The following is a 26322-nucleotide window of genomic DNA, read 5'->3' as shown; positions in this document are numbered from 1 at the left end:
ATACAACAGCTTGCCAAATGTATGTGACTTTTCTGTAAACTCGCTTACAATTTCAAGTTTCTCGAACCGACCAAAGAATTGAATTGTTAAATAATACAACAATAAACTTTAAGGATTTCGCCTATCACAGGTTCTGAAGGTTCACTGTATTAACGTTATTAAAATGAAATATTTTTTATTTAAAACACATGCCAATAGAATGAATGGGTCTACTTACCAGATGGATGTGGGGACACGTCCTTGTTTTCTTCTCAGGCCAACAGATGGGACTTTGTTGCTGCGTAGCAGTAGGAGGTCAACGGAGCCGGCCTCCCTGACTCAAATTACAAACTTTTAGTTTTCTTTCTTAAAAGTCAGTTGGAGAAATAAGGAAAGGGTTGTGTGTGTTAGGTGTTAAAACAAAACCTCATTCACAGGCCCAAAGTCCATTTTTGTAAGGCAACAAGAAATGAAACTGGACACAAAAGGAATAATGACACACGATATAACACATATTAAATATTATTCTCATCTGCTGGTGACTTATAGACATGATTTGATTCCATTGATGAGTTGAAACAATTTGTGATGACTTATTTGAAAATGGAAATTTCATACCTGTCAACCTGTACGTTTTTGCCGTACAAAGTACGTTTATTATGCATTTTAAGACGTGTATCACGTACAAGAAAAGCGCCGGTCTTCTGGTGATCCCAAGAGCCAAGAAGTGTTCCGCTGGTTCGAGAGCGTTCTCCATCCGGGAACCGGTGCTGTGGAATGCTCTTCCTGCTGAGATCCGATCTGCAACCTCAGTGGAAAATGTCTAGGCTTAAGACTCACTTCTACGCTATAGCATATGAATAACCTATACTTTTCGTGGACAATATCTCTGTATTATTTGTGATTGCAACATCCTTTGCTGTCTGGTAATCCTGGAAGGGGGATACCACATGTGCGGTCCCTTCTCAAGGATTCTTCATTTTCCTCATGTTAAGGTTTTTTGAGTTTTTCCTTTCCCTCATGTTGGTTCCAGATCAGGGGATATTGTAATAATAGTCTGAAAAAAGAGTCTGTGTAATAACCTGTGAAGCACTTTGAGACTCTTTGTGATTAAGGGCTATACAAAGAAAAATGACTTGACTTGTACGGAAAAACGCAAATTTGTACCATACCGTGTCTGGACTCAGGAGTTAGCTGAGCTGCCGCGGTTGACTCTGCTCTAACGTTATTCTTTCTGCTTCAGTCACAAAGACGCTGTACTTGTATTTCTTTCTTTCTTTCTCTCTCTCTATTTTCTTCCCTTTTTCTCTCACTCTCTGTCTCTATTTCAATCTCTTCATCTCTCTCTTTCTTTGTTCCTCTTTGTCTTTCTCTGTGTCATTTTACCTTCTTTTGCTCTCTCTTAATTTTTTCAGTTTCTCTCTCCTTCTCTCTATCTCTTTTTATTTCTCATTGGATTTCTCTCACTCTCTCCTTTCTCTTTTCCTTCCTTTCTCTGGTAACTCTCTCTTTGTCTCTCTCTTACTTTTCCCTCCTTTCTCTCTCTTTTCCCTCCTTTCTTTCGTTGCTCTCTCCCTCTTTTCCCTCCTTTCTCTTTTACCTTCTTTCTCTCATTGTTCTCTCTCTCTCCTTTCACTTTCTCTCTCTCTCTCATTTCCCTCCTATCTCTCGTTACTCTCTCTTTTTCCTCCTTTCTCTCTGTCTCTCTTTTTCCTCCTTTCTCTCTGTCTCTCTTTCTCTCTTTTCCCTTCTTTCTTTTGTTGCTCTCTCTCCTCTCTCCCTTTCTCTAGTTACTATCTCTCTCCCTCCTTTCTCTAGTTACTCTTTCTTTCACACACTTTATCTCCTTCCAATTCTCTTATTTCTCTTTTTTCTTTCTCTCTTATCCACTAGTCCGCCCAGAGAGAATGTTCCTTCTATCGTGTGGCCCCTGAGTTAATAGGAGTTCGACACCCTTCGACTAAATCATGTCTAAAACACAATTGTTCCAAAATTCGACGTCCAAATGTTACATGGGTGAAAGTAGCAAAAAAACAAAAAAAAAACCATCTACTAACAAAAATGTCGCCTAAAAATGTAAAATGAAAGGGCTTTCAAATATGGGTATTAAAATTGCTTTAAAAACTATAGAAAGTTTTATGACGTTACCTGAGCAAAGGGCGCGCCAGTCGTTTGCCGACCGAGATATCCTATCAAAAGTATGTATCTAAAAGACGAATTATCAGTGTTATGGAGTTCTTAGAAAAGGGTTTTTATCATCCTTGGTGACAAAACACATGAAAATAAGCTTCTTATTTCACTGTGAATCTAAAACTGAAAATTCTGATAGGCTTGTTAGCTGCTAGTGTGGGCTAGCTAATAGCTTTCATTGTTACAAAAAAGTTTACGAGTGACTTTTAAATATTATTGTCGTATAAAGTATTGTGTTGTGACAGTTTGTAAAATACTCTTAGATTCCAGCTAATAAGAAAATGTTAAATAATACGTCTGGAATTGAAATTTAGAAAAGAAAGTGAGCTAAATGTTAATGAGCCTTTATTGGTAAGCTTACCTTGCTGCTGTTTAATCCGGATGACATCCCCATGACTCGTCCGACTCCATTATTTATTCTAATTAAGTATTAAATTTATATATATTATATGCATATAAAATATTTTTTTCTGAATCTCTACGTCCCTTATATTTTTGCTTAACTTTGCTTGAGTGAGGTAATTATTTGTAGGGTATCACTTTGGCCACTAGATGTCAGTATTGGGCTGGCTCAAACCTCAACCGCTGGTTAGTTCAAATTCATGGGTCATTAAAAAGATACTGAAATTGGGTTATTTAAAAAAAGGAAAGATAACATTACATTTTTGACAAACGTGCATTTTTTTAGCCGATATAAAAACACGCAATTTGTCTTTCAACAGGGTGAAGTTACTTTGGAACAGAATTATCCTTCATAAAAGTGGAACTCCCGACCTCACTGATTTCCCATCTTCCTTAAATGCAGCATATGATCGAATCTCATCAGAAAGGTACAGAAATAACGTTGATTTTATACAAGCAAAAAAATAATATATTTTTTTATACCAAATGTACAAAATTTCCGGGGCATACCTAAGACTTATAACATTGGTAAAATGGCGGCGCCCTCTGTTGGCTGCGGCTGCATCGGCTCGCTACAACGGGTCAGGTGTATCGACATTTCGTTCTTACAAAGAATGACAATACAAAGGAAATTATTATTATTATTATTATTATTACAGTGTCTAGCTACTGTTGCACCGAATTTACCTCCATAGAAATGGCTCCCCGACAACCCTGCATTAAAAAATATCCGATTTCCCCTCTTTATTGAATGCAGCATGACTAAAAATCCCTGGATATAAAAGGAGGCATTTTATTCGACATATACTTTCTTTGTACTTTTGTTTCGTGATACAACCACTCATTTTGTTTCTACTGGGTCAAGTTACCTTAGCGCCGAATTTATCTCGATTAAAGTGGGATTCTGGTATGGCCTCGTGACAAAAATCTGATTTCCCATGTTTCTCGGATGCAGCATGTGGATCTTGAAGTCACTGGAAAGTTACAGTAAATCCGTATTTTTGCAAACAATAAAACTTGTTTTGTTAATTTTTTCCCGGAATACAACCACATTTTATTTTTACAGGTTCAAACAGTGTCTGAAACTCATGACAAAAAAAGTTACCGGACACCAGGGTAAAGCCTTAAAGCCATAAAACCAGGGGCAGCCATAAAGTTGCCTGCCCAATTTTTCCCAACTTGAAACACAATAAGATGAAACATCGTAAAAAAAAAACATTGATGCAAAGTATTAAGGATTGATAATCAGAATATATAACAGAACAACACTTTAACATTAAGTTTATTATAAATATATTTACAACATTCATTGCATGTATATAACATCGCCGTTTTCCATCTGCCATCAGTATGTACCTGTATTTACTCATCTTCATTCATGCAATGTTTGCTACAAGCCACGTGAACTCCTCTTTCCACGATGCTTTTAAAGTGCGTTTACGTTTTGTAGCGTCATAAATTGTGTTAGCTTCTTTTGAGTATTTCTTCCCGGGCTGAGGTTTTGGCTTGATTCTTAAACATTTATCAGTTTTTCTTGTGTTCTCTGTCTACTTTGGAAAATGATATGCAAATGCACGACCTTAAAACGCTCGGGAGAGTCCGGAAGTACGAAATTATTCGATGCAGGCTTCTGATCGGCTGCCGAGTATGCTAATTGCCGAACAAACCGAAATTCCGAAACTGAACGAAGATTTCAAAATCGGAATAAAGCAAATGTTTGATTTGAAAAAAAAAAAAAACTTTTGGGGTTTTTTTTTCCCTTGAAAAAGTTGTCGGCCACCCGGGTGGAGACGTTTTGTAAGTTGTACGCCCGGCGTAAAAGATGCATGCCGTGCGGGCAGACGTTAGTTCAGACACTGACATGAAGTAATACTTATATACAAGATATTTATATATAGTCAAGTTACATAATAAATTAATATAAATGCAAAGGAAAAAATGACATTTTATTTACCTTTGATGTTATGTGACTTCAGTTGGTAGAGTGGAGTTAGTGGGTGGATGCAGAGATGGGAGATCTCATCAGAGATGGATGACAACTCATTATACAAAGACACACATTTATTCAGATATATTTACAACTTACCACAAGAAAACAAAACGAAGCAAACAATAGTCGAACTTTTAACCAAGAATATGCAGAACTTACATATTTGGCACTGAGTGGTTGCGAAAAGTGGTATCAATCAACAAGAACATTCCATCCCAAAGAAGAAAGTTGGACTCCAAAACTTTTGAAATCCTCCATAAATAATGCTGGTGACGGTGAGTGTGTATCAAATGCTATCTACGTGTAAACTATAAATGACTTCCCAAGTGCAAATATCAGAATGTTGCAAAACACAAGTTGAAAAAGAATCCGAAATTCTTGTGAAAACACGTCGATAAGGACTGTATATTTTAAAAAAATGGATCAGTCGGACACAGTTAACCACAAACAAACACAATCAAAAGAATAAATAGTCATTGTAAAGTCAAAAGTTATGTATGGATGCAAAAAAGGAATATTCCCACTGACTTCAAAGAATCAAAACAGTAGCGTAATTATTTCTCCGCAAAGTTTAAAGTGCTTAAAATTGACTTTTGATACATTTATAAGCTTCTTCCAGATTTTTTTTTTAATAGATTGAAAATACTACAACCATCTTTCTTAATCCGTCTCTGGACGGTCAGATAAGGTGACGCCATGAAAAAGAAATCTCGAGTTCGTTTTGAACAACTCGGGATTTGAAGAGTTTCAAAGTGCTACACGCAAAACTAGCCACTAATTGGACAAATATTTTCTAATGCAGTAGACCCCCGGGGTACAGCGTTCCTAGATGACTATATTTTCACGATACGACGTAGAATATGTGTTTTGTCCCTCTATACAGCCTTTTCCCCACTGTACACCAATGATAAATTATTGACATGGCCTAAAAACGTATACAATTCCATTTTGGTGGCGTTTGTAGTTGTGACGTGTTACGTCGCTAAAGTGCCTTTCTGCTATTGGTCGATATCATACAACATGCTGATCCGCTATTGGTCGGTGTCACGGAGATTCCGATATCCTATAGGCTGAACTCCCGACCACAAAGCATTTCAGTTTAAAATCACGTGTGCTTCGAATGGCGCACCTAAAAACCCTTTTAAAAGGCCAGAAATTTGAAAGTGGGCCTTATACACCGGTGCGCCTTATATACAGCAAATTACGGTGGCTAAAATTGGAAATGCATGATTACATTACATGATACTGCATGCAGTCACTGTTCTGCCTTTGACAAACATATAGATTGGTCTTTGAGTGCCCCCTTCTGGTTAACTTGTAGTTTGTTGCGAAGAAGAAACAAAAGAGAAGCACAGAATTCTGGAATGCTCATTGCAAATCCTGTTTCGTTGTTGCTTTGGACAATAATTGTCTGTAAGTATGAAACGTATTGTGATTAATTAGAGCGCTCGTCTTGGGATCAAGAGGTCACAGGTTCGATTCCTGGTTCCTCCGTGTTGTATCTCGAAGTTTCCTTGGGCAAGACACTGAATCCCTAATGCCCCCAATAAGCAGGTAGCTGCCTTGCATGGCTGACTCGCTTTTGGTGTGAGTCTGTGTGTGTGAATGGGTAAGTGTGAAGCACATTGTAAAGCGCTTTGGGAGGTCTTCATTGACTTGAAAAGCGCTATAGAAATGCAGACCATTCACCATTAATTGAATGAAGATTTTTGTTTGTGGTAACGTTTTATACAAAATGAGGTATTCTTTTTGAATTATTAAATGATGCAACTGTTTTGCTTTTGAGAAACAAAGAGGTCTTTGAGGGTCCTCCTGTGCTTAACATGTAAATTCTTTGTTGCTAAAATTAATATTACTGGTACAACTAGGGGCGGCATGGCGGCGCAGTGGTTAGCGCGTGTGCGGCACAGTTTTGAGGTCATGAGATCGAACCTTCCTGTGTGGAGTTTGCATGTTCTCCCTGTGCTTGCGTGGGTTTCTTCCCACATTCCAAAAACATGCATGTCCGGTTAATTGGCCGGTCCAAATTGTCCCTAGCTGTGAATGAGCAAGTTAATGGTTGTCTGTCTCTGTGACTGGCAACCAGTTCAGGGTGTCCCCTGCCCACTGCCCGAGGATAGCTGGGATGGGCTCCAGCACCCCCGCGACCCAACTGAGGACAAGCGGTGCAGATATTGGATGGATGGTAAAACTAGATCTTATATTGTTAGCTTATATTCAATGACATAAATTATTTTAATTCAAACGTATGAAATTATTTTCAATGCAAACCTAGCTTTTACTGCAGTTTTAATTGTATTGTTGCTAAATGAAACTGGAAATATATATACTATTGCACGAAACTGAAGATATATGACTTGTGCATTTTTTTTTTTTAAATCGTTGCTGCTTAATGGTAGTGCACTATTGTTACGATGCACCGTTTTTTTTCATTGCATTATTACAACTCATTGTTATTATAACCAGTTTTCCAAGCACTAGGCCGTGACTATTTACCCTTATAGTCTTTTATCGTTTTGTTCTTTGTATGCATTGACGTGTATTATAGAATTCAATGTTTCACAACATTGATAATGACAATTAAGACAATTCCATTCAATAATTCAATCCGCCTTATAGTCCAGTGCGCCATATACAATAAGATAAGAAAAAAAAAAAAATCACAAAATACTACTTTGGGGGGTACACCTGATAACCTGGTACACCTTATAGTCAAGTTAAAGTTATGTTTATTTGTATAGGCCTTTATCACAAATAGTCTCAAAGGGCTGCACAGACCGCAGCTTATTGCACACTACAGACTATTATTACACCATCCCCTGATCTAAAACCTACATGAAGGCAAGGGAAAAACTCAAAACCTCAAAATGAGGTTGAAAAATACAGTAATTACCAGACATATTTGTCCTCCGTCCATACGGCAATTTCACTTTGCGGTCCCCACATCACAACAAAATAACGTCATATCCCAGGGGTCTACTGTACTCTATCTTCTACGGATAGGCGAGCCGATATCCCACCGGTAGACGAAAGGCATGCAGCGTTTGATCGAAAACGGCTTCACTTTGTACAAGCATGGGAAAAATGTCTGCTCTCAATAAAAGAGAAAAACACGGCGGCTTCATCCTTCGCTTCCCTCTAAGAACTGACGTTTAAAAGCTACTGTACATGACACAAATCATGGAAGAACCCCCCCACCCCCCACTGCATTGAAGTACTCACGATTACATTTCAGAGGTTGTGCGTCTTCCAAAAATAGGTCCACAAAATGACTCTACGTGTACGTATTTACATCAAAATCAGTCTCTTTGTTTTGGACACACGACTTGATTGAAGATTATCCCTTTGTTGCTGGTGTGCGGTCTGAAGAGTCCTGGTGGAGGAAAGACATGTTTATACGTTATATGAAATGGACATACCTTGATTTTTTCTTAGGATCGCCACCATTCAGGAAGTGCTGTACGGTACTCCCTCGGTTTTTGTGGTTAATCCGTTCAAAAACTACTCGTATTAAGGGAATTTCAGCAAAGGAAGGAACGAAGGACAGACAAATATTATAATTACAATTTCATAAATGTATACGTATTTTATTTAGGTGTGTTCTTTGGCCATTCCCCCTAAAAATCAACAATTGCAATTGAAATATGCCTAACATGAGTCAATATATTTGCTATCACAACACACTATTTTAATAAAGGGTCTGTCCACCTTTTGACCATACAAACTAATGCCAGCTGCAGTCAATAACAAGGGAAGAAGAAGTACAACAGCAAAGCAAAGCAACGAGAGCCGCGTCGGTGTAATTTTTTAAGCAGACTTGTTGAGAAACACGGCAATATTTTTAAGCATTTACAAGCACTACACCCAAAATTCAAGCTCATTCAAAAAAAAAATTCAAACATTCAGAACACAATATTAAAATTCAAGCATTTTCAAGGATTTCAAGCACCCGTACGAACCCTGTATATATATATATGTAAAAAAGAAAGTTTCGCATTTGTTTTTTTAGAGCCTGGTCTCACCTTTTACATCCTTCTTGCCTCTGGAGATTATACAGCAACCTTAAGTGAACAAACTGCAAAAAAAAATAAAAAAATAGCAGAGTAAGATTTACTGCAAAAAAAAAGGAAATACTACTACTACTAATAGAAAGCTTCACTATTATTTAGTGAATACTATATTTAACAACCAAATAAGAATTGACGTACCAACTTTCTCTAACTGCTTCAATGTCGCTCACCAAATTCTGTGCTAGGCAGATGCCAAAAATCTGAAAACAGTACATAAAAAATACAATTAAAGTGACAGTGTTTAATAGTTAACCACTAGATGTTGTTGTAGCTTAGAATGGAGCTGAACAGTGTACGTTCGAAGAAGACTCATGACAGAAGCCCTAAGGATACCACTTGGGAAAATTCCAAAGCCTACTTCAGCCTACAGCCGAGTGGCCAACGAGAGCGACTAGAGAAGGAAACTGTGGGAGAAAAAGTCAAAGATGCCGGAATCGGGGGACTCAGTAAAGGTGAGTGATACTGAAGAATGAACCCAGCTTTATTTACAAGGAGCAACTTACAATAACTTCAGCAGTTTGTGGTGAACGATAGCCTGGAGCAAAGTGGCTAACATGAGTGGCTAGAGAAGGAAACAGTGTGAAAAAAGGTCAAAGATGCCTGAATAATGGCACTTGGTGAAGTTCAGTTAAGGAAACTGAGTGACACTGAAGAACGATGGCGAGACAGTTAACAATAACTAAAGTTGGGAGCGGCGACTAATAGCCTGCAGCTAAGTTGTTAACATACTGTAAATGGCTAAAGAAGAAAAAAGTGGGGAAGAAAGTGGAAAATCCCTAAATCATTGGACTCTGCGACGTCTAGCTGTTGAAATCAAGCGACAATGAACAACGAAACAAGCGTCATTTACACGGAGAAACTAACGATAACAATAGCGGAATGCGACGAGCCATAGCCTGCACATGGGCTAACATGAGTGGCTAGAGACGGAAATTGGGAAATACATCAAAGATGCATGTATCGTGGGACTCTGCAACGTTAACTTGTGGAAGGTGAGTAACAATGAAAGGAGAAGCAGGAGCAGTTAACAATAGCAGCTCGCCATAGCCTGCAGCCAAGTTGTTAACATGAGTGGCTAGAGAAGGAAACAGTGGAGAGAGAAAAAAAAAATCCCCAAAATATCCAACAGATGAATTCTCACCTGTAATAACGCGATCCCGATAAAAATGCCCGCCACCACAGTCAGGTTGTTTTGAAGCCACTTCTCAAATTGCGGCACGCATCCCTTAATGTAGATGAACGTCCTCTGCTCAGAGTCCTGCAAAGCCAAAAACACAATTTTATCTTATGTTCGCATTCCACCGTGACTGATCAGTCGGAAATTATCGCTGACCACAATTGCAAACATTGGATGCGACGGGGAATCAAACCCAGCTTGTGGCGGTGAGGGAGTCACACTATTTTTAGTCACGGTACCAGAGACTAATGTTAGAGAATGGTAAAACAAAGTCATCCTGAAAGATATGAATATATGCATGTATTGCTAAGAGTCTGTGCACCCACAAAAAGGGGAAGGCATTTAGATCTGGCCAACATCTCTCACAGCCAGTCAGGTATGTTAACCTAAATGTGAAAAATGCCCCAAAAACCTGACTCAGCACTTTTGCTGACTTAGCAGCTTTTCCAGAAAGACATTCCCTTCTTCCAGGCCAGAACAACATTCAGTTTCAACACAAGGTCCTGCAGATATTTAGAAGGTTTGACCTATATGTGAAGAAATGCCAGAAAAGTTGATTCAGCACTTTTGGTTTTGCTGACAATATCAACACCATCCTTTCCAGGCAGTCAGGTAGGATACCGCATTTGGGAAAACTACCCCCAAAAGCTGACTATTGCATCTTTGGTTTTGCTGACTCCGCAGCATTCCCATAAGACAGTCTACTCTCTCAGGACGGAGCAAGTTTGGCAAGGATAGTAATCTTTTACAAGCACTAAGGTAGGGGCCTTTAAACGTGAACCAATGGACTCTGCACATTTAGTTTGGCTGAGTCAGCATTTTTACCCAGAAAGACATTCCTTTTCCCAGGCCATAACGACATTGAATATCAACACCACTTTTTACAAGCAGTCAGGTTGGTCAACACAGATGTGAAAGCTGCAAAAAAGCAGACTCTGCGTTTTTTTTTTTTTTGCTGTCTTTTAAGCTTCCGCAGAAGGACATTCTACTCTCGCAGAGCGGAAGAAAATTGTCCAAGCTCATATTCTTTTACAAGTAATTAGGTACGTACGCCACTGTAGAGGTGAAAATCCTACCAAAAACTGTGTCAGCACTTATGATTTTACTGACTCAGCAGTTTTTCCAGAAAAATATTCCCTTCTTAGAGGACCAGAACAACATTCGATTTAAACACAATGTATTACAGACAGAAGTATTTGACCTATATGAGAAAAAATGCCAAAAAAAAGCACTTTTGGTTTTGTTGACTCAGAATTTTTTCCTAGAAAGACATTCCACTCTCCCATGCCAAAACAATATTCAATACCAACACCATATTTTACAGTAAGTCGGGCAGATTACCCCAAATGTAAAAACTGACAAAGAGCTGACTCAGCTCTCCTAGAAAGACATTCAACCCTCTCAAGAGTTTGTCCGGGATCATAATATTTTACACTCAATGAGGTAGGTCACTCTAGAAAAAAAAAACACGAACCCCTCCTCTGGTACTGGGAATAAAAATTGTGTAATGATGAGCTAAAATCTAATGTTTTTTTTTGTCTGACATTTATATCACTGGTGGTACTGTGGTGAGGATTTGGTGCTCCCACCGCCGTGACCCGGGATTGATTTCCGTTGCATCCAACTGGAGTTAGGTGCACGTTATACACGAGTGCATGTTATAGACTAATAAACAGGGTTGGGTAGGGTTACTTGAACTGGATTACTTTCAATTACTTTTGGATTACTCCAATACCAAATAAGAAACTAAATACGAATAAAATTACTAAATTTTGTGCAGGCTTGGGGAGTAACGGAATACATGGAACGGCAAAAATGATGTTGGCAAGCTGTTTGGATTTATTTTCATTTTGTTTCTGTCGCATTTTATGTTCGTTTTGCCGGTGATCAAAGACAGGAGAGAAAGCTTACCATGTGTTGTGAGTCATCATTTTATTCATATTTAGTTTATTCTGTCTTTTATTAGCATATTTGGTATTGGAGTAATCCAAAAGTCATTGAAAGTAATCAAGTTAAAGTAACCCTACCCAACCCTGCTAATAAATACGGTAACTCTTGCACTATTGCTGCTTTTCTGCTAGAAATTGGGTTTTTTACCCCCCCTTGTATTTCAAGTCAAAAAGAGAAAAAGTCAGTGTGACGGTGGTGAGGCTAATGACGGGGGAGGGGTCTCTAAATCCCACCGCATTGCCGCAGCATGAGCACATCGGTGCACAGCTGCCGTTTTTGGAGGAGTGAAAAGAAATGTTGTGAAAGGAGCAGATTGTGCAGGGTACTTTCAACCAAACGGTGTTGAGTTTTTCCGAAACCTACTCACCAATTTTCCCCTGATGTCGTAGCCGCATTGCGTGTTGATGACGTCCTCCTAAAAAAGAGAAAAAGAAAATATGTAAACAAACCCCAGGGTTACAGCGTCCCCACCTCGTGCTTGCGTGGCTTTCCTCTGGGCACTCTGCTTTCCTCCCACAATTCAAAAACATGCATGTCAGTTTAATTGGCCGATCCAATTTGTCCCTAGAAATGAATGAGCAAGCGAATGGTCTGTCCCTGTGTGCCCTCTGATTGGCTGGCAACCGGTACAGGGTGTCCCCTGCCCACTACCTGAAGATAACTGGGATGGGCTCTAGCACTCCCACGACCCTATAGAGGATAAGCGGTTCAGATAACGAATGGATGGATGGATATTATCAAATTAAGTGCTTACATATGTTGCTTCTTTTCTAAGGTTTTCAATAACAATTTATTGAAATTGTCTAATTATAAACAACTGTAGGATGAAATATAACATGTATTCATAAATGCATGTCAGAGAAATTGGACAAGCTAACATTCTCTTTTTTTCCACATGTATTGCTAATGTATCGGATTTGAGATTCTGCATTAGCGGGTGTCAAGTCAAGTTTTATGTGACGCGCTTAATCACAAGGAGTCTCAAAGGGCTGCACAGACCACAGATTATTGCAAACTACAGACTATTAGGACACCATCCCCTGATATAAAACCTACACGAGGGCAAGGGAAAACTCAAAAACCTCAGTCAAGTCGTCATGTTAATTTGTCACGCCCTTAACCACAAGGAGTCTCAAAGGGCTGCAGAGACCACAGACTATTATGACAGCATCCCCCGATCCAAAACCTACATGAGGGCAAGGGAAAAACTCAAAAACCTCAACATGAGGAATACGAAGAAACCTTGAAAGTACTACAAAATATTTTCGGATTTTTATGTTTTCAAGTATAAGGTCTGGACAACACTTGAGTACATCTTCATTTCACATCTATTTATTTAATTATTTAAGTATTTATTCATTCATGCATCATTAATGCAATCCTTAAATATTCTGGCATGCCCCCCCAGGAAGAACAAAAACCTCTCGTGCCCCCCCAAGTGAGAATAGCACTGCCTCCTAGTGTTACTTTATTTTAAGGCAGTTAAAAATATTTTTTCTTTACACTTGGACGTCAAAAGCACCTCTCTCAGTGTTGATTTTACCTGTGAAAAGTGATGGGTCCCGGGGACTCGCATGCTCAAAAATCTATGGGTCCCAACAGAGATCTATGGCTCCCCAAAATTTAGTGTTATCCAGGTTGAAATTGTAAATCGGCGACTAATATATAAATACATAAATCTATATATTCATTCAGTTTTAATCATCACACTTAATTGGTAATACAAAGCAGTTATCACTTCAGATTTTTCAGTTCACAAAAATATCGTACATTATACAAAATAATATTGCTGAAATATTAGTCTATATATTCATGCAGTTTTAATCACTTTAGATTTTTCAGTTCATATATTCTTCGTGGTTTGCTGTCCCGCCACAGTTGTAATGCCTTCTCAAGATCCAATTGCAGCAACGGAATTTCCATAGCTAATTTGTGGTTTTCATTGTCGTTGTGCCGATCCAATGTGCTTTTCTGAAAGTTCGTATTGCGAAACGATTTATGCAATCCAGTTTTTTTGTCATGCTGGGTGCACGCATCACAGAACATGTAGCCTTTTCATTGCCTCCGCGGTCTTCTGAAGAATTTCTCCGCCGTTTTATCCGTGCCGGAATTATTGCCATTGTTACCACTTTCTGTATTATGTTTCGACTTTTTACCGACACTGAAGAAATGACCAATTTTTGTTGATTTGCACCTAATACCAACTGTTTTTACGGAGGCATACTTCTCTTTCACTCGACAACCACCACAACAATGACGTCATCTCGAAGCAACCAGATCTCGTTTGCAGAGATCGGCGCGAGACCAAAACAACAATGGCGGATCTGCTTGGCGAAAAGTTTGGAGTGCGGTAAATCTTTGTTAAAAAAACAAAGTAATCGGGTAATAATGACAATTTGGTGTAAAAAAAAGTTGCGTTCCTGGGACGCACCTTGATTTGAGACTATGCGTCCCCAGCAAAAATTATGAGTCTAGGACGCAGGGACGCGGGCAAACCAGAACACTGCTCCCTTGATAGTGCCTTGCGCCCCCCCAGGGGGCCCTGCCACACTATTTGAGAACCACAGCTTTAATGAAGCTATTGTATTGAATTATTGATGTATTTATGCAAGTTATTGTCGATCTTTTTTCGAAGGAGAAGAAACCATTTCATTTTTTTAATCCTTCGAGTTATTTATTATATCTAAATAGAGAAATAATTTGAACATACTGTTGATACAACAATATATGAAAAGCAAAGTCCTTTACCAGTAATAGAGCCTGTTAGCCTTTAATATTTGACAAAATCGCCTACCCAGTACTAACAGTTGAAATATTTCAGACCTTGACCCCTGCAAGACCATAACGCTTCTATTCCCCTACATCGGCCGGATTGTTTTCAAGTGAAGGGGCAGGAAATGTGTGGGAACAAGAGAGGAAGACTTACTGCCGGGTCTTTAGTGCAGCAGGAAAAGGGAACTCCGCATTTCTCACGACTCGGGTTAGAATCTGTACAGTTGAAGTAGATGTTCAAGTTCCAGTCGTCGGCTCCGAAGGCACCGCAGCACTCCCACTGCAACCGGATGAAAAGGGCAACAAACTGTTCAGAGATTTGCTTAAATAAATCACAACACTCATCGATTATTTATAGACTACGATTTTCCTTTTTTGTTCAGAGTTTAGCTAGTCTTACATAGGAACAATGCGCGGACATCTGCGGAATGAAACCCCTTTCCCATGGGTCTTGTTTAATCCAGAACAAAAAAGACAACAGACACTCTAGCTTGATTTACGCACGTGGGAGGAGCAGAATCGTGCATTTGAACTCTCTCTTCGATTTGTTGCCCTGCCAGCATTTTAAAAACACATTAACATGATACCTCATCCTATGGTCCCCCCATTAATAGGGAATTTACCAAGCAGTTTTCTTATACCTCTTTGACTAGTACAATTTACATGCATCATTAACTGAGCAATTAAGGAAATCAGAAGAGATCATCCCTGTAGTACACTTCTGCCTGTACTAGAAAAGTCACAGCACTCTGCATGTCTTGTGACACCAAGAATGAATGAAATGAATGAACCCCAATATAATGCGAGTAAAGGAGTATGATAGGTACCATGCATTGTGCTTGTAAGATCATTGTCTTGTGACACCAGGAGGCCAAAAAGAATAAAGCCCTCAGTAATAATAGTACATAAGTTAATATATGATAACTATTTGCACCACACACCCTACAAGTCTAATGACACCAAGAGGCGGGCAAAAAAAGAAAGAAGCTCTCAGTAAATATATGCATATGCTAAATGAGTAATTATAACTAACTCTGTGTCACACACCCTGCATGTCATGTGACATTGGGGTCTTGTGACACCAGGAAGAGGCCAAAAAGAATAATTGCCCATAGTTATACCAGTAAATGAATATTTTATGATTACCATTTGAGTCATATGCCCTGCATGTCTTGTGACACCAGGAAGAGACCAAAAAGAACAAAGCCCATAGTAACATGCATCCTGAATGTTTTGTGATATCAAGCTCTTGTGACACCAGGAAGAGGACAAAAAGAATAAAGCTCACAGTGATATGAGTAAATAAGTTAATATATGATAACTATTAGAGTCATTCACCCTGCATAATTAATGACACAACAAGGGACCAAAAAGAATGAAGCCAATAGTAATTCTATTATGTAGAACGAGTAAACATAGTTGTCATGCAGACTGTATAGCTTGTGACGTCAGGAAGAGACAAAAAAATGAAGCCCATATTAATATAAGGAGTAAAACTATGGTGATTTTATGTGTCACAAACCACGCATGTCTTGTGACATAAGGAAGAGGCCAAAAAGAATGAAGCCGATAATAATACAGGGAGAGGCCAATAAGAATAAGGCCAAAACAAACACTAGCCGATGAGTAAATAATATGAAAACCAGACTCTATGTGTTATGTACCCTACATGACATCAGGGTTTTGTGACACTATGAAGAGGCCCAAAAAAATGAAGCCTGTAATAATACTAGTAAATGAGTAAATGTATGTAGATATACGTCACGCACCTGACATATTTTGACATCATTCTTGTAAGTCAGGAAGAGGCCAAAAAGAATAAAGCCCATACAAACTAGTAGATGAGTAAATATATGATAACTATACTGCATGTGTTACGTACCCTACATGACATCAGAGTTTTGTGACATTAGGAAGAGGCCCAAAAAATGACGCCTGTAGTAATACTAGTAAATGAGTAGATGTATGTAGATATATCACGCACCTGATATATTTTGGCATCATTCTTGTAATTCAGGAAGAGGCAAAAAAGAAAAAAGCCAGTACAAACTAGTAGATAAGTAAATATATGATAACTATACTGCATGTGTTACGTACCCTACATGACATCAGGTTATTGCAACACTAGGAAGAGGTACCAAAAAAATGAAGCCTGTAGTAATACTAGTAAATGAGTAAATGTATGTAGATATGTCACGCACCTGACATATTTTGGCATCATTCTTGTAATTCAGGAAGAGGCCAAAAAGAATGAAGCGTGTACAAACACTAGTAGATGAGTAAATATATGATAACTATACTGTTTGTGTTACGTACCCTACATGACATCAGGGTCTTGTGACACTAGGAAGAGGCCCAAAATATGAAGCCTTTAGTAATACTAGTAAATAAGTAAATGTATGTAGATATGTCACGCACCTGACATATTTTGAGATCATTCTTTTAAGTCAGGAAGAGGCCAAAAAGATTGACGCCTGTACAAACTAGTAGATGAATGAATGAATGAATGAATGAATGAATGAATGAATGAAGAGTAAATATATGGTAACTATACTGTAGCGGCTACGTACCCTACATGACATCAGGGTTTTGTAACACTAGGAAGAGGCCCAAAAAAAATGAAGCCTGTAGTAATAGTAGTCAATGAGTATATGTATGATCAATATACAAAATCCTTGAAAAGAAACCGAAGCTCACATATTCTTGAGTGAAGTCGATGAGGTTCTGCAGATCAATGTCGTCCCTGTAAGCCCGAATGTTGTTGTTGATGAAAAAGTTCAGCTGGTCTTTGATCCAGTCCTTGAAGACGAAAGCCAGGACTCCCGCCGTCAGCTCCAGAAAAAAGATGATTCCCAGGAAGACCGAGAACTGAAAACAATCACTCGGACGTTCAGGGACAAAAATAACGGGCGTCGTTCATCAAGCGTCCGTCGACTTCTTACGAATTTCAGAAGGAAGGAGTTTTCTCGGAGGGCTCCGATGCAACCGGCGAATCCCAATATGAACATGACTCCGCCCACCACCAGGAAGAGCCACACCGGATCAAAGCCCCCCAGGTCGGTGATGGAGGAGATGTTGGATAAAACGCCCTAGTAAGAAAGGAAAAACAAATGGAAGATTTTAAAACTGAAAAAAAAGGAATTAAAAGGAAGAAATGCAAAACAGGAAGAACCTTTGGTATATTTTCAGTCACACTACTTTACTGACAAAGCCAGGAGAGAAAGCTTACCACGTGTTGTGAGTCATCTTTTGATTCATATTTAGTTTCTTTTGTCTTTTATTAGCATATTTGGTATTGGAGTAATCCAAAAGTAATTGAAAGTAATCAAGTTAAAGTAACCCTAACCAACCCCGTTTACTGACTAGCATAGGGGTCAGCAACACGCAGTTCTGGAGCCACATGCGGCCCTTTGCCATCCTCTAGCGCAGGGGTGTCAAACTCATTTTAACTCGGGGGCCACACGATAGAACAAACGTTCTGTCAGGGGCCGGACTAGTAGATTAAAGAGAAAGAAACAGAGAGAGAAAGCAATAAGAGAAAGAGGGAGGGAAAAGGAGAGAGGGCGGGACAAAGAAAGAAAAAGAGAGAGCGTGAGAAACAAAAGATCAAAAGTCGTGAGAGAGGGGGAAAAGAAAGGGAGAGGAAGAAAGAAATCCAAAGAGAAATAGAAAGACAGAAGGGGAGAAAAGAGAAAAGAAAGTGCAAAGGGTAGGAAGAGAGAAAGAGAAAAGAGAGAAAATGAAAAAAGGAAGTTAGAGCAAAAGAGTTTAAAAGACACAGAGAGAAAAAGAGACAAAGGAAGAGAAAAAAAGAGACACAGAGAGTGAAAGAGACAGACAGAGTGGGAGAAAAGGGGTGGAAAAGAAAGAGAGAGAGAGAGGGAGAGAGAGAGAAATAAATACAAGTACAGTGTCTTTGTTCGAGGCACCTGGCTTTGGCAACATCAAGTTGACATATTTCAACCTGCAGCATGTTTTTCTCTTGCGCTTCTCTGAGTGTTGTCTCGCGGGCCGGATTCAATCCCTTAGCGGGCCTGATCCGGCCCGCGGGCCGCCTGTTTCACACCTGTGCTCTAGCGCTTTGTTCATAATGGTTTGATGATGGAAAATTATATGATCTCTCTCTTTCTGACTCTGTTTCCCTAGCTCTCTTTTCTTCTCTATTTCTTTTTCTCTCTCTTTTTTCAATTTTTCACACTCTCCTCTCTGCCTCCCTTTCTTTACCTCCCATTTTCTCTTTTCTACTCTCTCTTTTTACTCTTTCACTATCTCCCGCTCTCTTTTCCTATGTCTCTCTTATATAGTAACTTTTCATTCTCTCTCTCTCTCTCTCTCTCTCTGTGTATATATATATATATATATATATATATATATATATATATATATATATCTCCATTTTCCCTCTCTTTGCCTCATATTATCTTGTTTGTTCTTATTTTCTGTCTGTCTTTGTATTTCTTTTCTTTCTTTCTCTTTATTCTACTAGTCCGGTCCCTGTGCGTGGTATTTTTTCTACCATCTGGCCCCCAAGATAAAATGACGAGTTACGACTCTAAGATGCCTGTCTCTTATTGGTCAAAGTCAAATAAGATGGTTATCTGTTATTGGCCGAATTCCCTCCCACAATGCCCCCGTCTATCTTCATTCAATTCAGAATCTTGCCTGCTTCATAAAGAATTTGTGTATCGGGTAAAGAAGACTGTAGTCTTTGTATTAGATTTTTTCGCTATGGGTCTCAAGACTAGAAATGCTAAAGGGAGAAGCAACAAAATAAAATCCACGGAAACAAAGCTTGCTATTATTAAGAATTACAAAGAAGCCAAATGCATGACTCCCCTCGCTATGTTGCATTACCATAACCAATCAACAATTTGTACTATTATTAAATATGAGGAAGCGATTAAAGCAAGGAAATATTTTAAGAGCATGACAATCCTTGCAAGTGGAAGTTTTGAAATCAGTTTCATATGCTATCTGCTGAACTCCCTCCCACAATGATTTATTAATTTCTTTTTTTTCAGTTCAGAATATCAAACTTGAATTTGTTTAAGTATTGGTCCCAAAACTTGCAGGGATGCTAAAGGAAGAAACAGAAATATGCAATTATCAAGAAATATGAAAAAGGCACACAGAGGGCTGCCTTCACAAAGGAATATGTCCGTAACCATTCAACGATTGGGACGATTGTTATTAATAAGGAGGTGATTAAAGCAACATGGTTCTACAAAGGCATGTCAAATACTCCTAAGTCTCTTCCTCCCTCTGCATCCACCCACTAACTCCACTGTACCAGCTCAAGTCACGTTAGAGGTAAATAAAAATGTGTTGGTTTTTTTTTTTTTTAATAAAATGTTCTCGTATGTTACATAATCATATGCATGTATATTACTTATAAGTATTACTTATTGTATGGTATTTTGTTATTGTAATGTTTTTATCTGGTGTACCAGGAGTTAGAAATGCATTGGCTACTTACTTTAGGAATCTGTGCCCTGTTATACCTGTGCGTCAATTTCACGTTGCAAATCACACTTGGAAATGGATTAATGTTGTATTCTAGGGGTTTGCTACAATTATAGGTAAAATAAAGGTTTCGTCTTCACAGATTTCGCCTACCACTTTTCCTTTTTGGAACTTTAACCCCCACGATATATGGGGCTCCGCTGACATTTTGCGCAAAAAGTAAATACTATCTCCATTCTTCTCATTTTTCGGTCTTTGGGTATGTGAGCTCGCTTCGGAATGTGACTGAAATAGTAGATGTGAATAACAGGAAACTGTTAATCCTTGGAAACAGACCTTCTCGCTCCATGCCCACAATCCGATGCCAAGGAACGCAATTCCCAGGAACTAAAGGGGAAAGAGAGTGAAAACAAGATGGAAATCTTTAACATATAAAACATATTTATTTGCACATATATTACCAGCAATGTTCCCTGTAATTTTCCTTACGGGTCTGAGCGTTCACACAAAGTCGGTGAGCAACGCTTGAAACAACAGTGAGCAACCATAATCCCAAGTGTGGCAAGATAATTATCAAACATGTCCAAAACTTGACATCAAGTTACATTTTGCCGAGTTTCCGGCAATGCAAAATTATTTTTCTCTTTTGAATGAATTGACTCATGTACTATTGCAAACGTCGTTTGTTCTTACAATTCTTTCACAAGATATCCATTTCTTTTTGCACTGGCTCCCAGTTAGCCAAAGATGTGACTTCAAGGTTCTCTTAGTATTGTACAAAATCATACATGGACTTGCTCCCTCTTATCTTTCAGATCTGATCTGCCCCTATGTCCCGGTCCGAAGCCAACGATCTGAGAGTGCCGGTCTTCTGGTGATCCCGAGAGCAAAGAAGTGTTCTGCTGGATCGAGAGCGTTCTCCATCCGGGCACCGGTGCTGTGGAATGCTCTTCCCCCTGAGATCCGATCTGCAACCTCAGTGGAAATGTTTAAATCTAAACTTAAAACTCACTTCTACTCCATTGCATATGAATAATAACCTACTCTTCTTGTCGGCTGAAAAATAGTCTGTGTAACATAGTGTACTAATCTGTGAAGCCCTTAGAGACTTATTGTGATTAAGGGCTATACAAATAAAAATGACTTGACTTGACTTTTTTTTCCTGACATATTTTGTCGCATTATATTAACATTTTTGGGGGCTTATTGAGTCGATTGTAAGATACAGAAACTGTACTTCATCACATTTTTTAGTGGAAGTACAATGTTGGCAACAAGATTCACTTGATATAATTGGAAATTATTTGAATGCAACACAAACTTTTTCTTCTTTTTTCCGTGTTTTTTTCTACTTTTTTCTTTTTGTTCTCTATTTACTTTCTACTACATTTCTTTCTTTTCTTTTTTTCTGGCTTATTTCTAAATGTTTCCCTTCTTTTTTTTCCTCTCCTTTTGTTTCCTTTTTTTCGCAGCTTTTCACTACTTTTTCATTTGGGTATTTTTTTCTTTTTTGTTCTATTTCCCCCCTCTTCCTTTAAGTCATTTTGTGCATAATTTTACATAATATTTGGTCATGTTGGGACTAAAGAAGCAAAAACAACCCGAAGAGCCGGTTCCTTTTAGTGAGCCGACCCGAAGAAGCCGGTTCCCCGACAAACTCTACTAACTTTACTCATCTTCGTTCTACTTTGACTCGACTTCAAAATACCGCATTTTGGACACAACGTCAGGGGAACCCGTGTAATTCACCTTCATGCACTGTAATTTGACTTAAGTCGCTTCTTAATTAGTAATTTTGAGCCCTGATTTTTGTGCGCTGGCTAGATTTTCTTGTGCGCCGAGAATGTGCGAGCAGTGCGCAATTGCGCACGCGCGCAGCTTAGAGGGAACACTGATTACCAGAGTTGACCCTCACCAGTTTTTGTACGTACAACTCATTGCTCATCAGCAACATCTATTAAGAGAAAGGGGACCTTTTGAACATATTAAGATAGATGTAAACAAAAGTGTATACAAACAAAAACTGGCATCTAGTAATAACTTTCCTACCATACAATGGTTGACAGGTATGCTATTGTGGTCCAAATTTAGGCCCCCTAAAGTACTGTATGTTTTTTTAACGTCTTGAAAGAGAGGTTTTTATAACAATATAAAAACACATTTTGAACAGAACCTTGGTGTCCTTTTGACATATTTTAATCCTCTTGAAAGGCAAGAATTGGTTTAACTACAGTATATCAAGGTGTCATCTGGGCAGTACCTTGGTGTTTTTTTAACGTCTTTTCAAGAAAGAAAGGATTTTTTTCAACCAAATAAAGACATGTTTTGGAAAGAACTTTGGTGTGTTTTTAATATTTTAGAAAAGACATTTCTTCAACAATATAAAGACGTCAATTAGACAGAACACTAATGTCCTTTGAATGTCTTTTGAACCTTTTTTGGGGGGATTCAGAGTTCGAGTTCATTGCTCTTTGGCTACATTTTTAACAGAATAAAGACATCTTTGGGGACTGAATACTGACATACTTTTAATGTGTTTCCATTTCAATGTTATTGCTTGCACAGTGCCCCTTGGGAAGTTTAAAGCTTGGGAAATCGTTTTGTATCCAAATCCAGCTTTGAACCTCTCCACAACAGTATCTCGGACCTGCCTGGTGTGTTCCTCGTTCTTCGTGATGCTCTCTGCGCTTTAAACAGACCTCTGAGACGATCACAGTGCAGGTGCATTCATACAGAGACTTGATAACACACAGGTTTATCATCGTTGGTCATTTAGATCAACATTGAATCATTCAGAGATCCTCACTGAAATTCTGGACAGAGTTTGCTGCACTGAAAGTAAAGGGGCTGAATCATTTTGCACACCCACTTTTTCGTTTTTTATTTGTTAAAAAAGTTTAGAATATCTAATGAAGTGTGTTCCGCTTCATGATTGTGTCCCACTTATTGTTGATGCGTCACAAGAAATGACAGTTTTATATTTTGATGTGTGAAATCTGAAATGTAGCAAAAAGTCACAAAGTTAAGGGGGCAAATAGTTTTGCAAGCCACTGCAAATCAATTTTTGGTCCTTGGAGCTCATTGCTCTTCGGCTACATCTTCAACAAAATAAAGACATCTTTGGGACAGAATACTGATATACTATTCATGTCTTTTCGACATTTTGAATAAGAAATTGCTTCAACAATATCAACACCTCAATTGTACAGAAAATTGGAGTTTATTTTATAGATTTCAAATCAATTTGGGGTATATAGAGCTCATTGCTCTTCAGCTACATTTTCAACAACATAAAGATGTCTCATGGACAGAACCTTAGCGTCCTTTAAATGTCTTTTCAATGTCCTTACCCTAGAAACAAAATAAAGACATATTTGGGACAGAATCCTGACATGCTTTTCATGTCTTTTCAATGTCTTAAAAGAGACATTTTTTAACAAAATAGATGTCAATTGGTGTTCCTTTAATGCATTTCAAATCAATTTTTGGTACTTTGAGCTTTTTGCTCTTCAGCTACATTTTCAACTAAATAAAGACATCTTAGGGACAGAACCTTGGCGTCCATTTAATGTATTTTCAATGGCCTAACCCTCAAAACAAAATAAAGACATTTTGGGACAGAATCTTGGCATGCGTTCAATGTCTTTTCAATGTCTAGAAAGAGACATTTCTTCAACAAAATAAAGAGGTCAATTGGATAGAACATTAGTCTTCAGATACATTTCAACAAAATAAAGAAGTCTTATGATCAGAACCATGGCTTCCTTTATTTACATCTTTTTGTCGTCCTGAAAGAGACGTTTGTTTAACCATATAAAGAACATTTGACCAGAATATTGGCTTGTTTTAACATATTTTCCATTAGTTTCGGTAGCTACAATGTCAATCAAATAGAGATGTATTTGGACAGAACCTTTAATAAATCTTTTTGACCAGTTCTTTAGGTGGCTAGAGCTTATATGTCAGCTACATTTTGAAGCAAATAAAGACACATTTTGGACAGAACCTTGCTGCCATTTTAACTTTCTTTTAACCTTTTGTACCTTGACGTCCTTTTAATGTCTTTTCAACCAAATTATTTGATCGCTAAAGTTTAGAATGTGTGAACTACATTCCCAACCAAATAAAAATAGCTTTTGGATTGAAACTTGCTGCCATTTTAACTTCTTTTTAACGTATTTTCAACCAGTTTTTGTGTAGGTAGAGCTTATCCTATATTTTTAACCAAATGAAGACGTATTTTGTTAGTACCTTGGTGTCCTTATAACGTCTTTTTAAACCAAATTATTTGATAGTTAACCCTCATAATGTGTGAACATTTTCAACCCAAAAAATGGCTTTTGGATAGAACCTTGCAGCCATTTTAACTTATTTAAACATATTTTCAAACCGTTTTTGTGTAGGTAGAGCTTATTCTACATTTTTAACCAAATGAAGACGTATTTTGTAGTACCTTGGTGTCCTTTTAATGTATTTTCAACCAAATTATTTGATAGTTAACGCTCAGAATGTGTGAACTACATTTTCAACCAAATAAAAATGGCTTTTGGATAGAACCTTGCTGCCATTTTACCTTCTTTTAAACATATTTTCAACCAGTTTTTGTGTAGGTAGAGCTTATTCTACATTTTTAACCAAATGAAGACGTATTTTGTTAGTACCTTGGTGTCCTTATAACGTCTTTTTAAACCAAATTATTTGATAGTTAACTCTCATAATGTGTGAACATTTTCAACCAAAAAATGGCTTTAGGATTGAACCTTGCTGCCATTTTAACTTATTTTTAACGTATTTTCAACCAGTTTTTGTGTAGGTAGGGCTTATTTTACATTTTTAACCATATGAAGACGTATTTTGTTAGTACCTTGGCGTCCTTTTAACGTATTTTTCAACCAAATTATTTGATTAGTTAACGCTCTTAATGTGTGAACCAAATAAAAATGGCTTTTGGATGGAACCCTTGCATCTTTTTAACCATTTTTTTTAGGTAAGTAGGGAAATATTTGCAACCAAATAAAGACGAATTTTGGACGGAACCTCGAGGTCCACGTAACGGTTTCTTTCGGCGTCTTTTCGACCATTTTTGCGGGGAGGCAGGTAAAGCTCGTCTTTTGATCAACCCTTTAGAGTGCACATATTTTAAAATAGTTAAAGAGTTTAAAAAACAATAAAGAAAAACAATCCATTTCCCTGATGGAGGCAGCAAGTGCACCCGAGCAAGCGAGCTTTTGTTGCAGCGATGAAATCATAGCGACGCGAATTCGCTAATGGTAGACTAGACGTCACGAAATATAGAAGGGGCCTAGAAACAAATCCAATAAAATAAGAAGTACTCACCCAAAATATGATATTAAATCCGAAGATGAAATACTTGATGCAGCAGCTGACTTCGTGAGCCTTGAAATGCTTCCCGGACATCATTTTTCTTATTTTTTTTTAGGGATGCTTTGTTCCCTCAAACACCGCCCTCGTTGTTGTGAAATCACATCGATGATCCTCGGGAGGGACAAATAAAATGAAGAAAATGTTCAATTTATAATTAAAAAAAACACCCCTATCCACGTAAAACGCTTAAGAAAACAGCTGTTATATTTATTTTTTTCCTCAACGTCGAAAAACGCAGCGTTGCGTTCTAAACATCATCCCGTAAAGCGGGGACGAAAACACACCGATATAAGCGTGAAAACGTCCGTTTCTAGGCAGAAGTGTACATATAAATATATATAATAACAAAAATAATATAAAGTATAATCCAGAGAGGAGATTAAATTTGCTGCTTTCCTATTTGAGTCCACAAGCTTGTCATGGCTGTTTTGATTGACACGTGTGGAAACTAATGAGGCGTCGAGGTGGTCGCAGGGGGCGGGACATCCGGGAAACTGCTGTCAATTTTGAATACAGTGCTATATATACAAAATATGATTTTAAGTTAAACAAAATACGATAATATTACCTTTATGAAGCAAAATATGTCGTATGAAAAAGCAAAAAATAGATTTATTTCTTATGATAACTGGATTTATTTTTTTTTAAATCTACGTTTTTTTGTTTTCCCTTAATTCACGAAGGCATTTTGCATACTACAGTACTTGAAAATAAACACTATTTTTTGTGTATTTTCTATTTTTCACTATATTTTTTTCAGTGAAGCAATAAACAAATTCTATTAATTGGGGGGAAGAACAGAAATACTTTGAAACATGAATAAAACATTTTTTTTTTAAAGCGACGATTATAATTTACCCCCCAAAACAAATACCTTTAAAAATGTGGAAGAAAAACAATAACCTTTAATTTTTTATTACGTAATTGAATAAATATGGGATAAA

At 38.0% G+C, this 26322-nt stretch overlaps 2 protein-coding genes across 2 annotated transcripts in view; both read right to left on the bottom strand.

The window, feature by feature from the left end:
- The window catches only part of mttp (microsomal triglyceride transfer protein), a 38407-nt gene extending 35725 nt beyond the window's left edge, over positions 1–2682 (bottom strand). Inside the window, exons 1-3 of the mRNA XM_088341435.1 lie at positions 2531–2682; positions 666–787; positions 218–313 (exon numbers count right to left, since the gene is read on the bottom strand). Of these exons, the coding sequence (XP_088197561.1) occupies positions 218–313; positions 666–787; positions 2531–2563 (251 nt within the window). The 5' untranslated portion in view covers positions 2564–2682. The remainder of the gene's footprint in view (positions 1–217; positions 314–665; positions 788–2530) is intronic.
- A 1929-nt stretch (positions 2683–4611) lies between these two features.
- Positions 4612–25796, bottom strand: LOC148360565 (tetraspanin-5). The gene is made up of 10 exons (XM_088341434.1): positions 25331–25796; positions 20330–20380; positions 17473–17619; positions 17228–17398; positions 14685–14810; positions 12126–12173; positions 9773–9889; positions 8770–8831; positions 8584–8636; positions 4612–7934 (listed from the first exon to the last, which is right to left on the bottom strand). The coding sequence occupies exons 1-9, from the start codon at positions 25412–25414 to the stop codon at positions 8624–8626; spliced, it is 819 nt and encodes a 272-aa protein (XP_088197560.1). The 5' UTR covers positions 25415–25796; the 3' UTR covers positions 4612–7934; positions 8584–8623.
- Positions 25797–26322: the final 526 nt, after the last annotated feature.

The sequence above is a fragment of the Urocampus carinirostris genome, chromosome 8 (genome assembly GCF_059441175.1).
Source record: "Urocampus carinirostris isolate Australia breed hairy pipefish chromosome 8, RoL_Ucar_1.0, whole genome shotgun sequence".
NCBI classification, from domain to species: domain Eukaryota; kingdom Metazoa; phylum Chordata; class Actinopteri; order Syngnathiformes; family Syngnathidae; genus Urocampus; species Urocampus carinirostris.
The sequence above is the reverse complement of the archived record's forward strand: the minus strand, read 5'-3'. Positions and strand labels throughout refer to the sequence as shown.

Excerpts from the sequence above, each read along its gene's own strand:
- LOC148360565 (XM_088341434.1), bottom strand. The coding sequence starts at position 25,414 with ATGATGTCCGGGAAGCATTTCAAGGCTCACGAAGTCAGCTGCTGCATC. Across the intron at positions 17,399-17,472 it reads ACTCCTTCCTTCTGAAATTC|TTCTCGGTCTTCCTGGGAAT; the intron begins GTAAGAAGTCGA and ends GATTGTTTTCAG. Across the intron at positions 9,890-12,125 it reads ACGACATCAGGGGAAAATTG|GACTCTGAGCAGAGGACGTT; the intron begins GTGAGTAGGTTT and ends TTGGCTTTGCAG.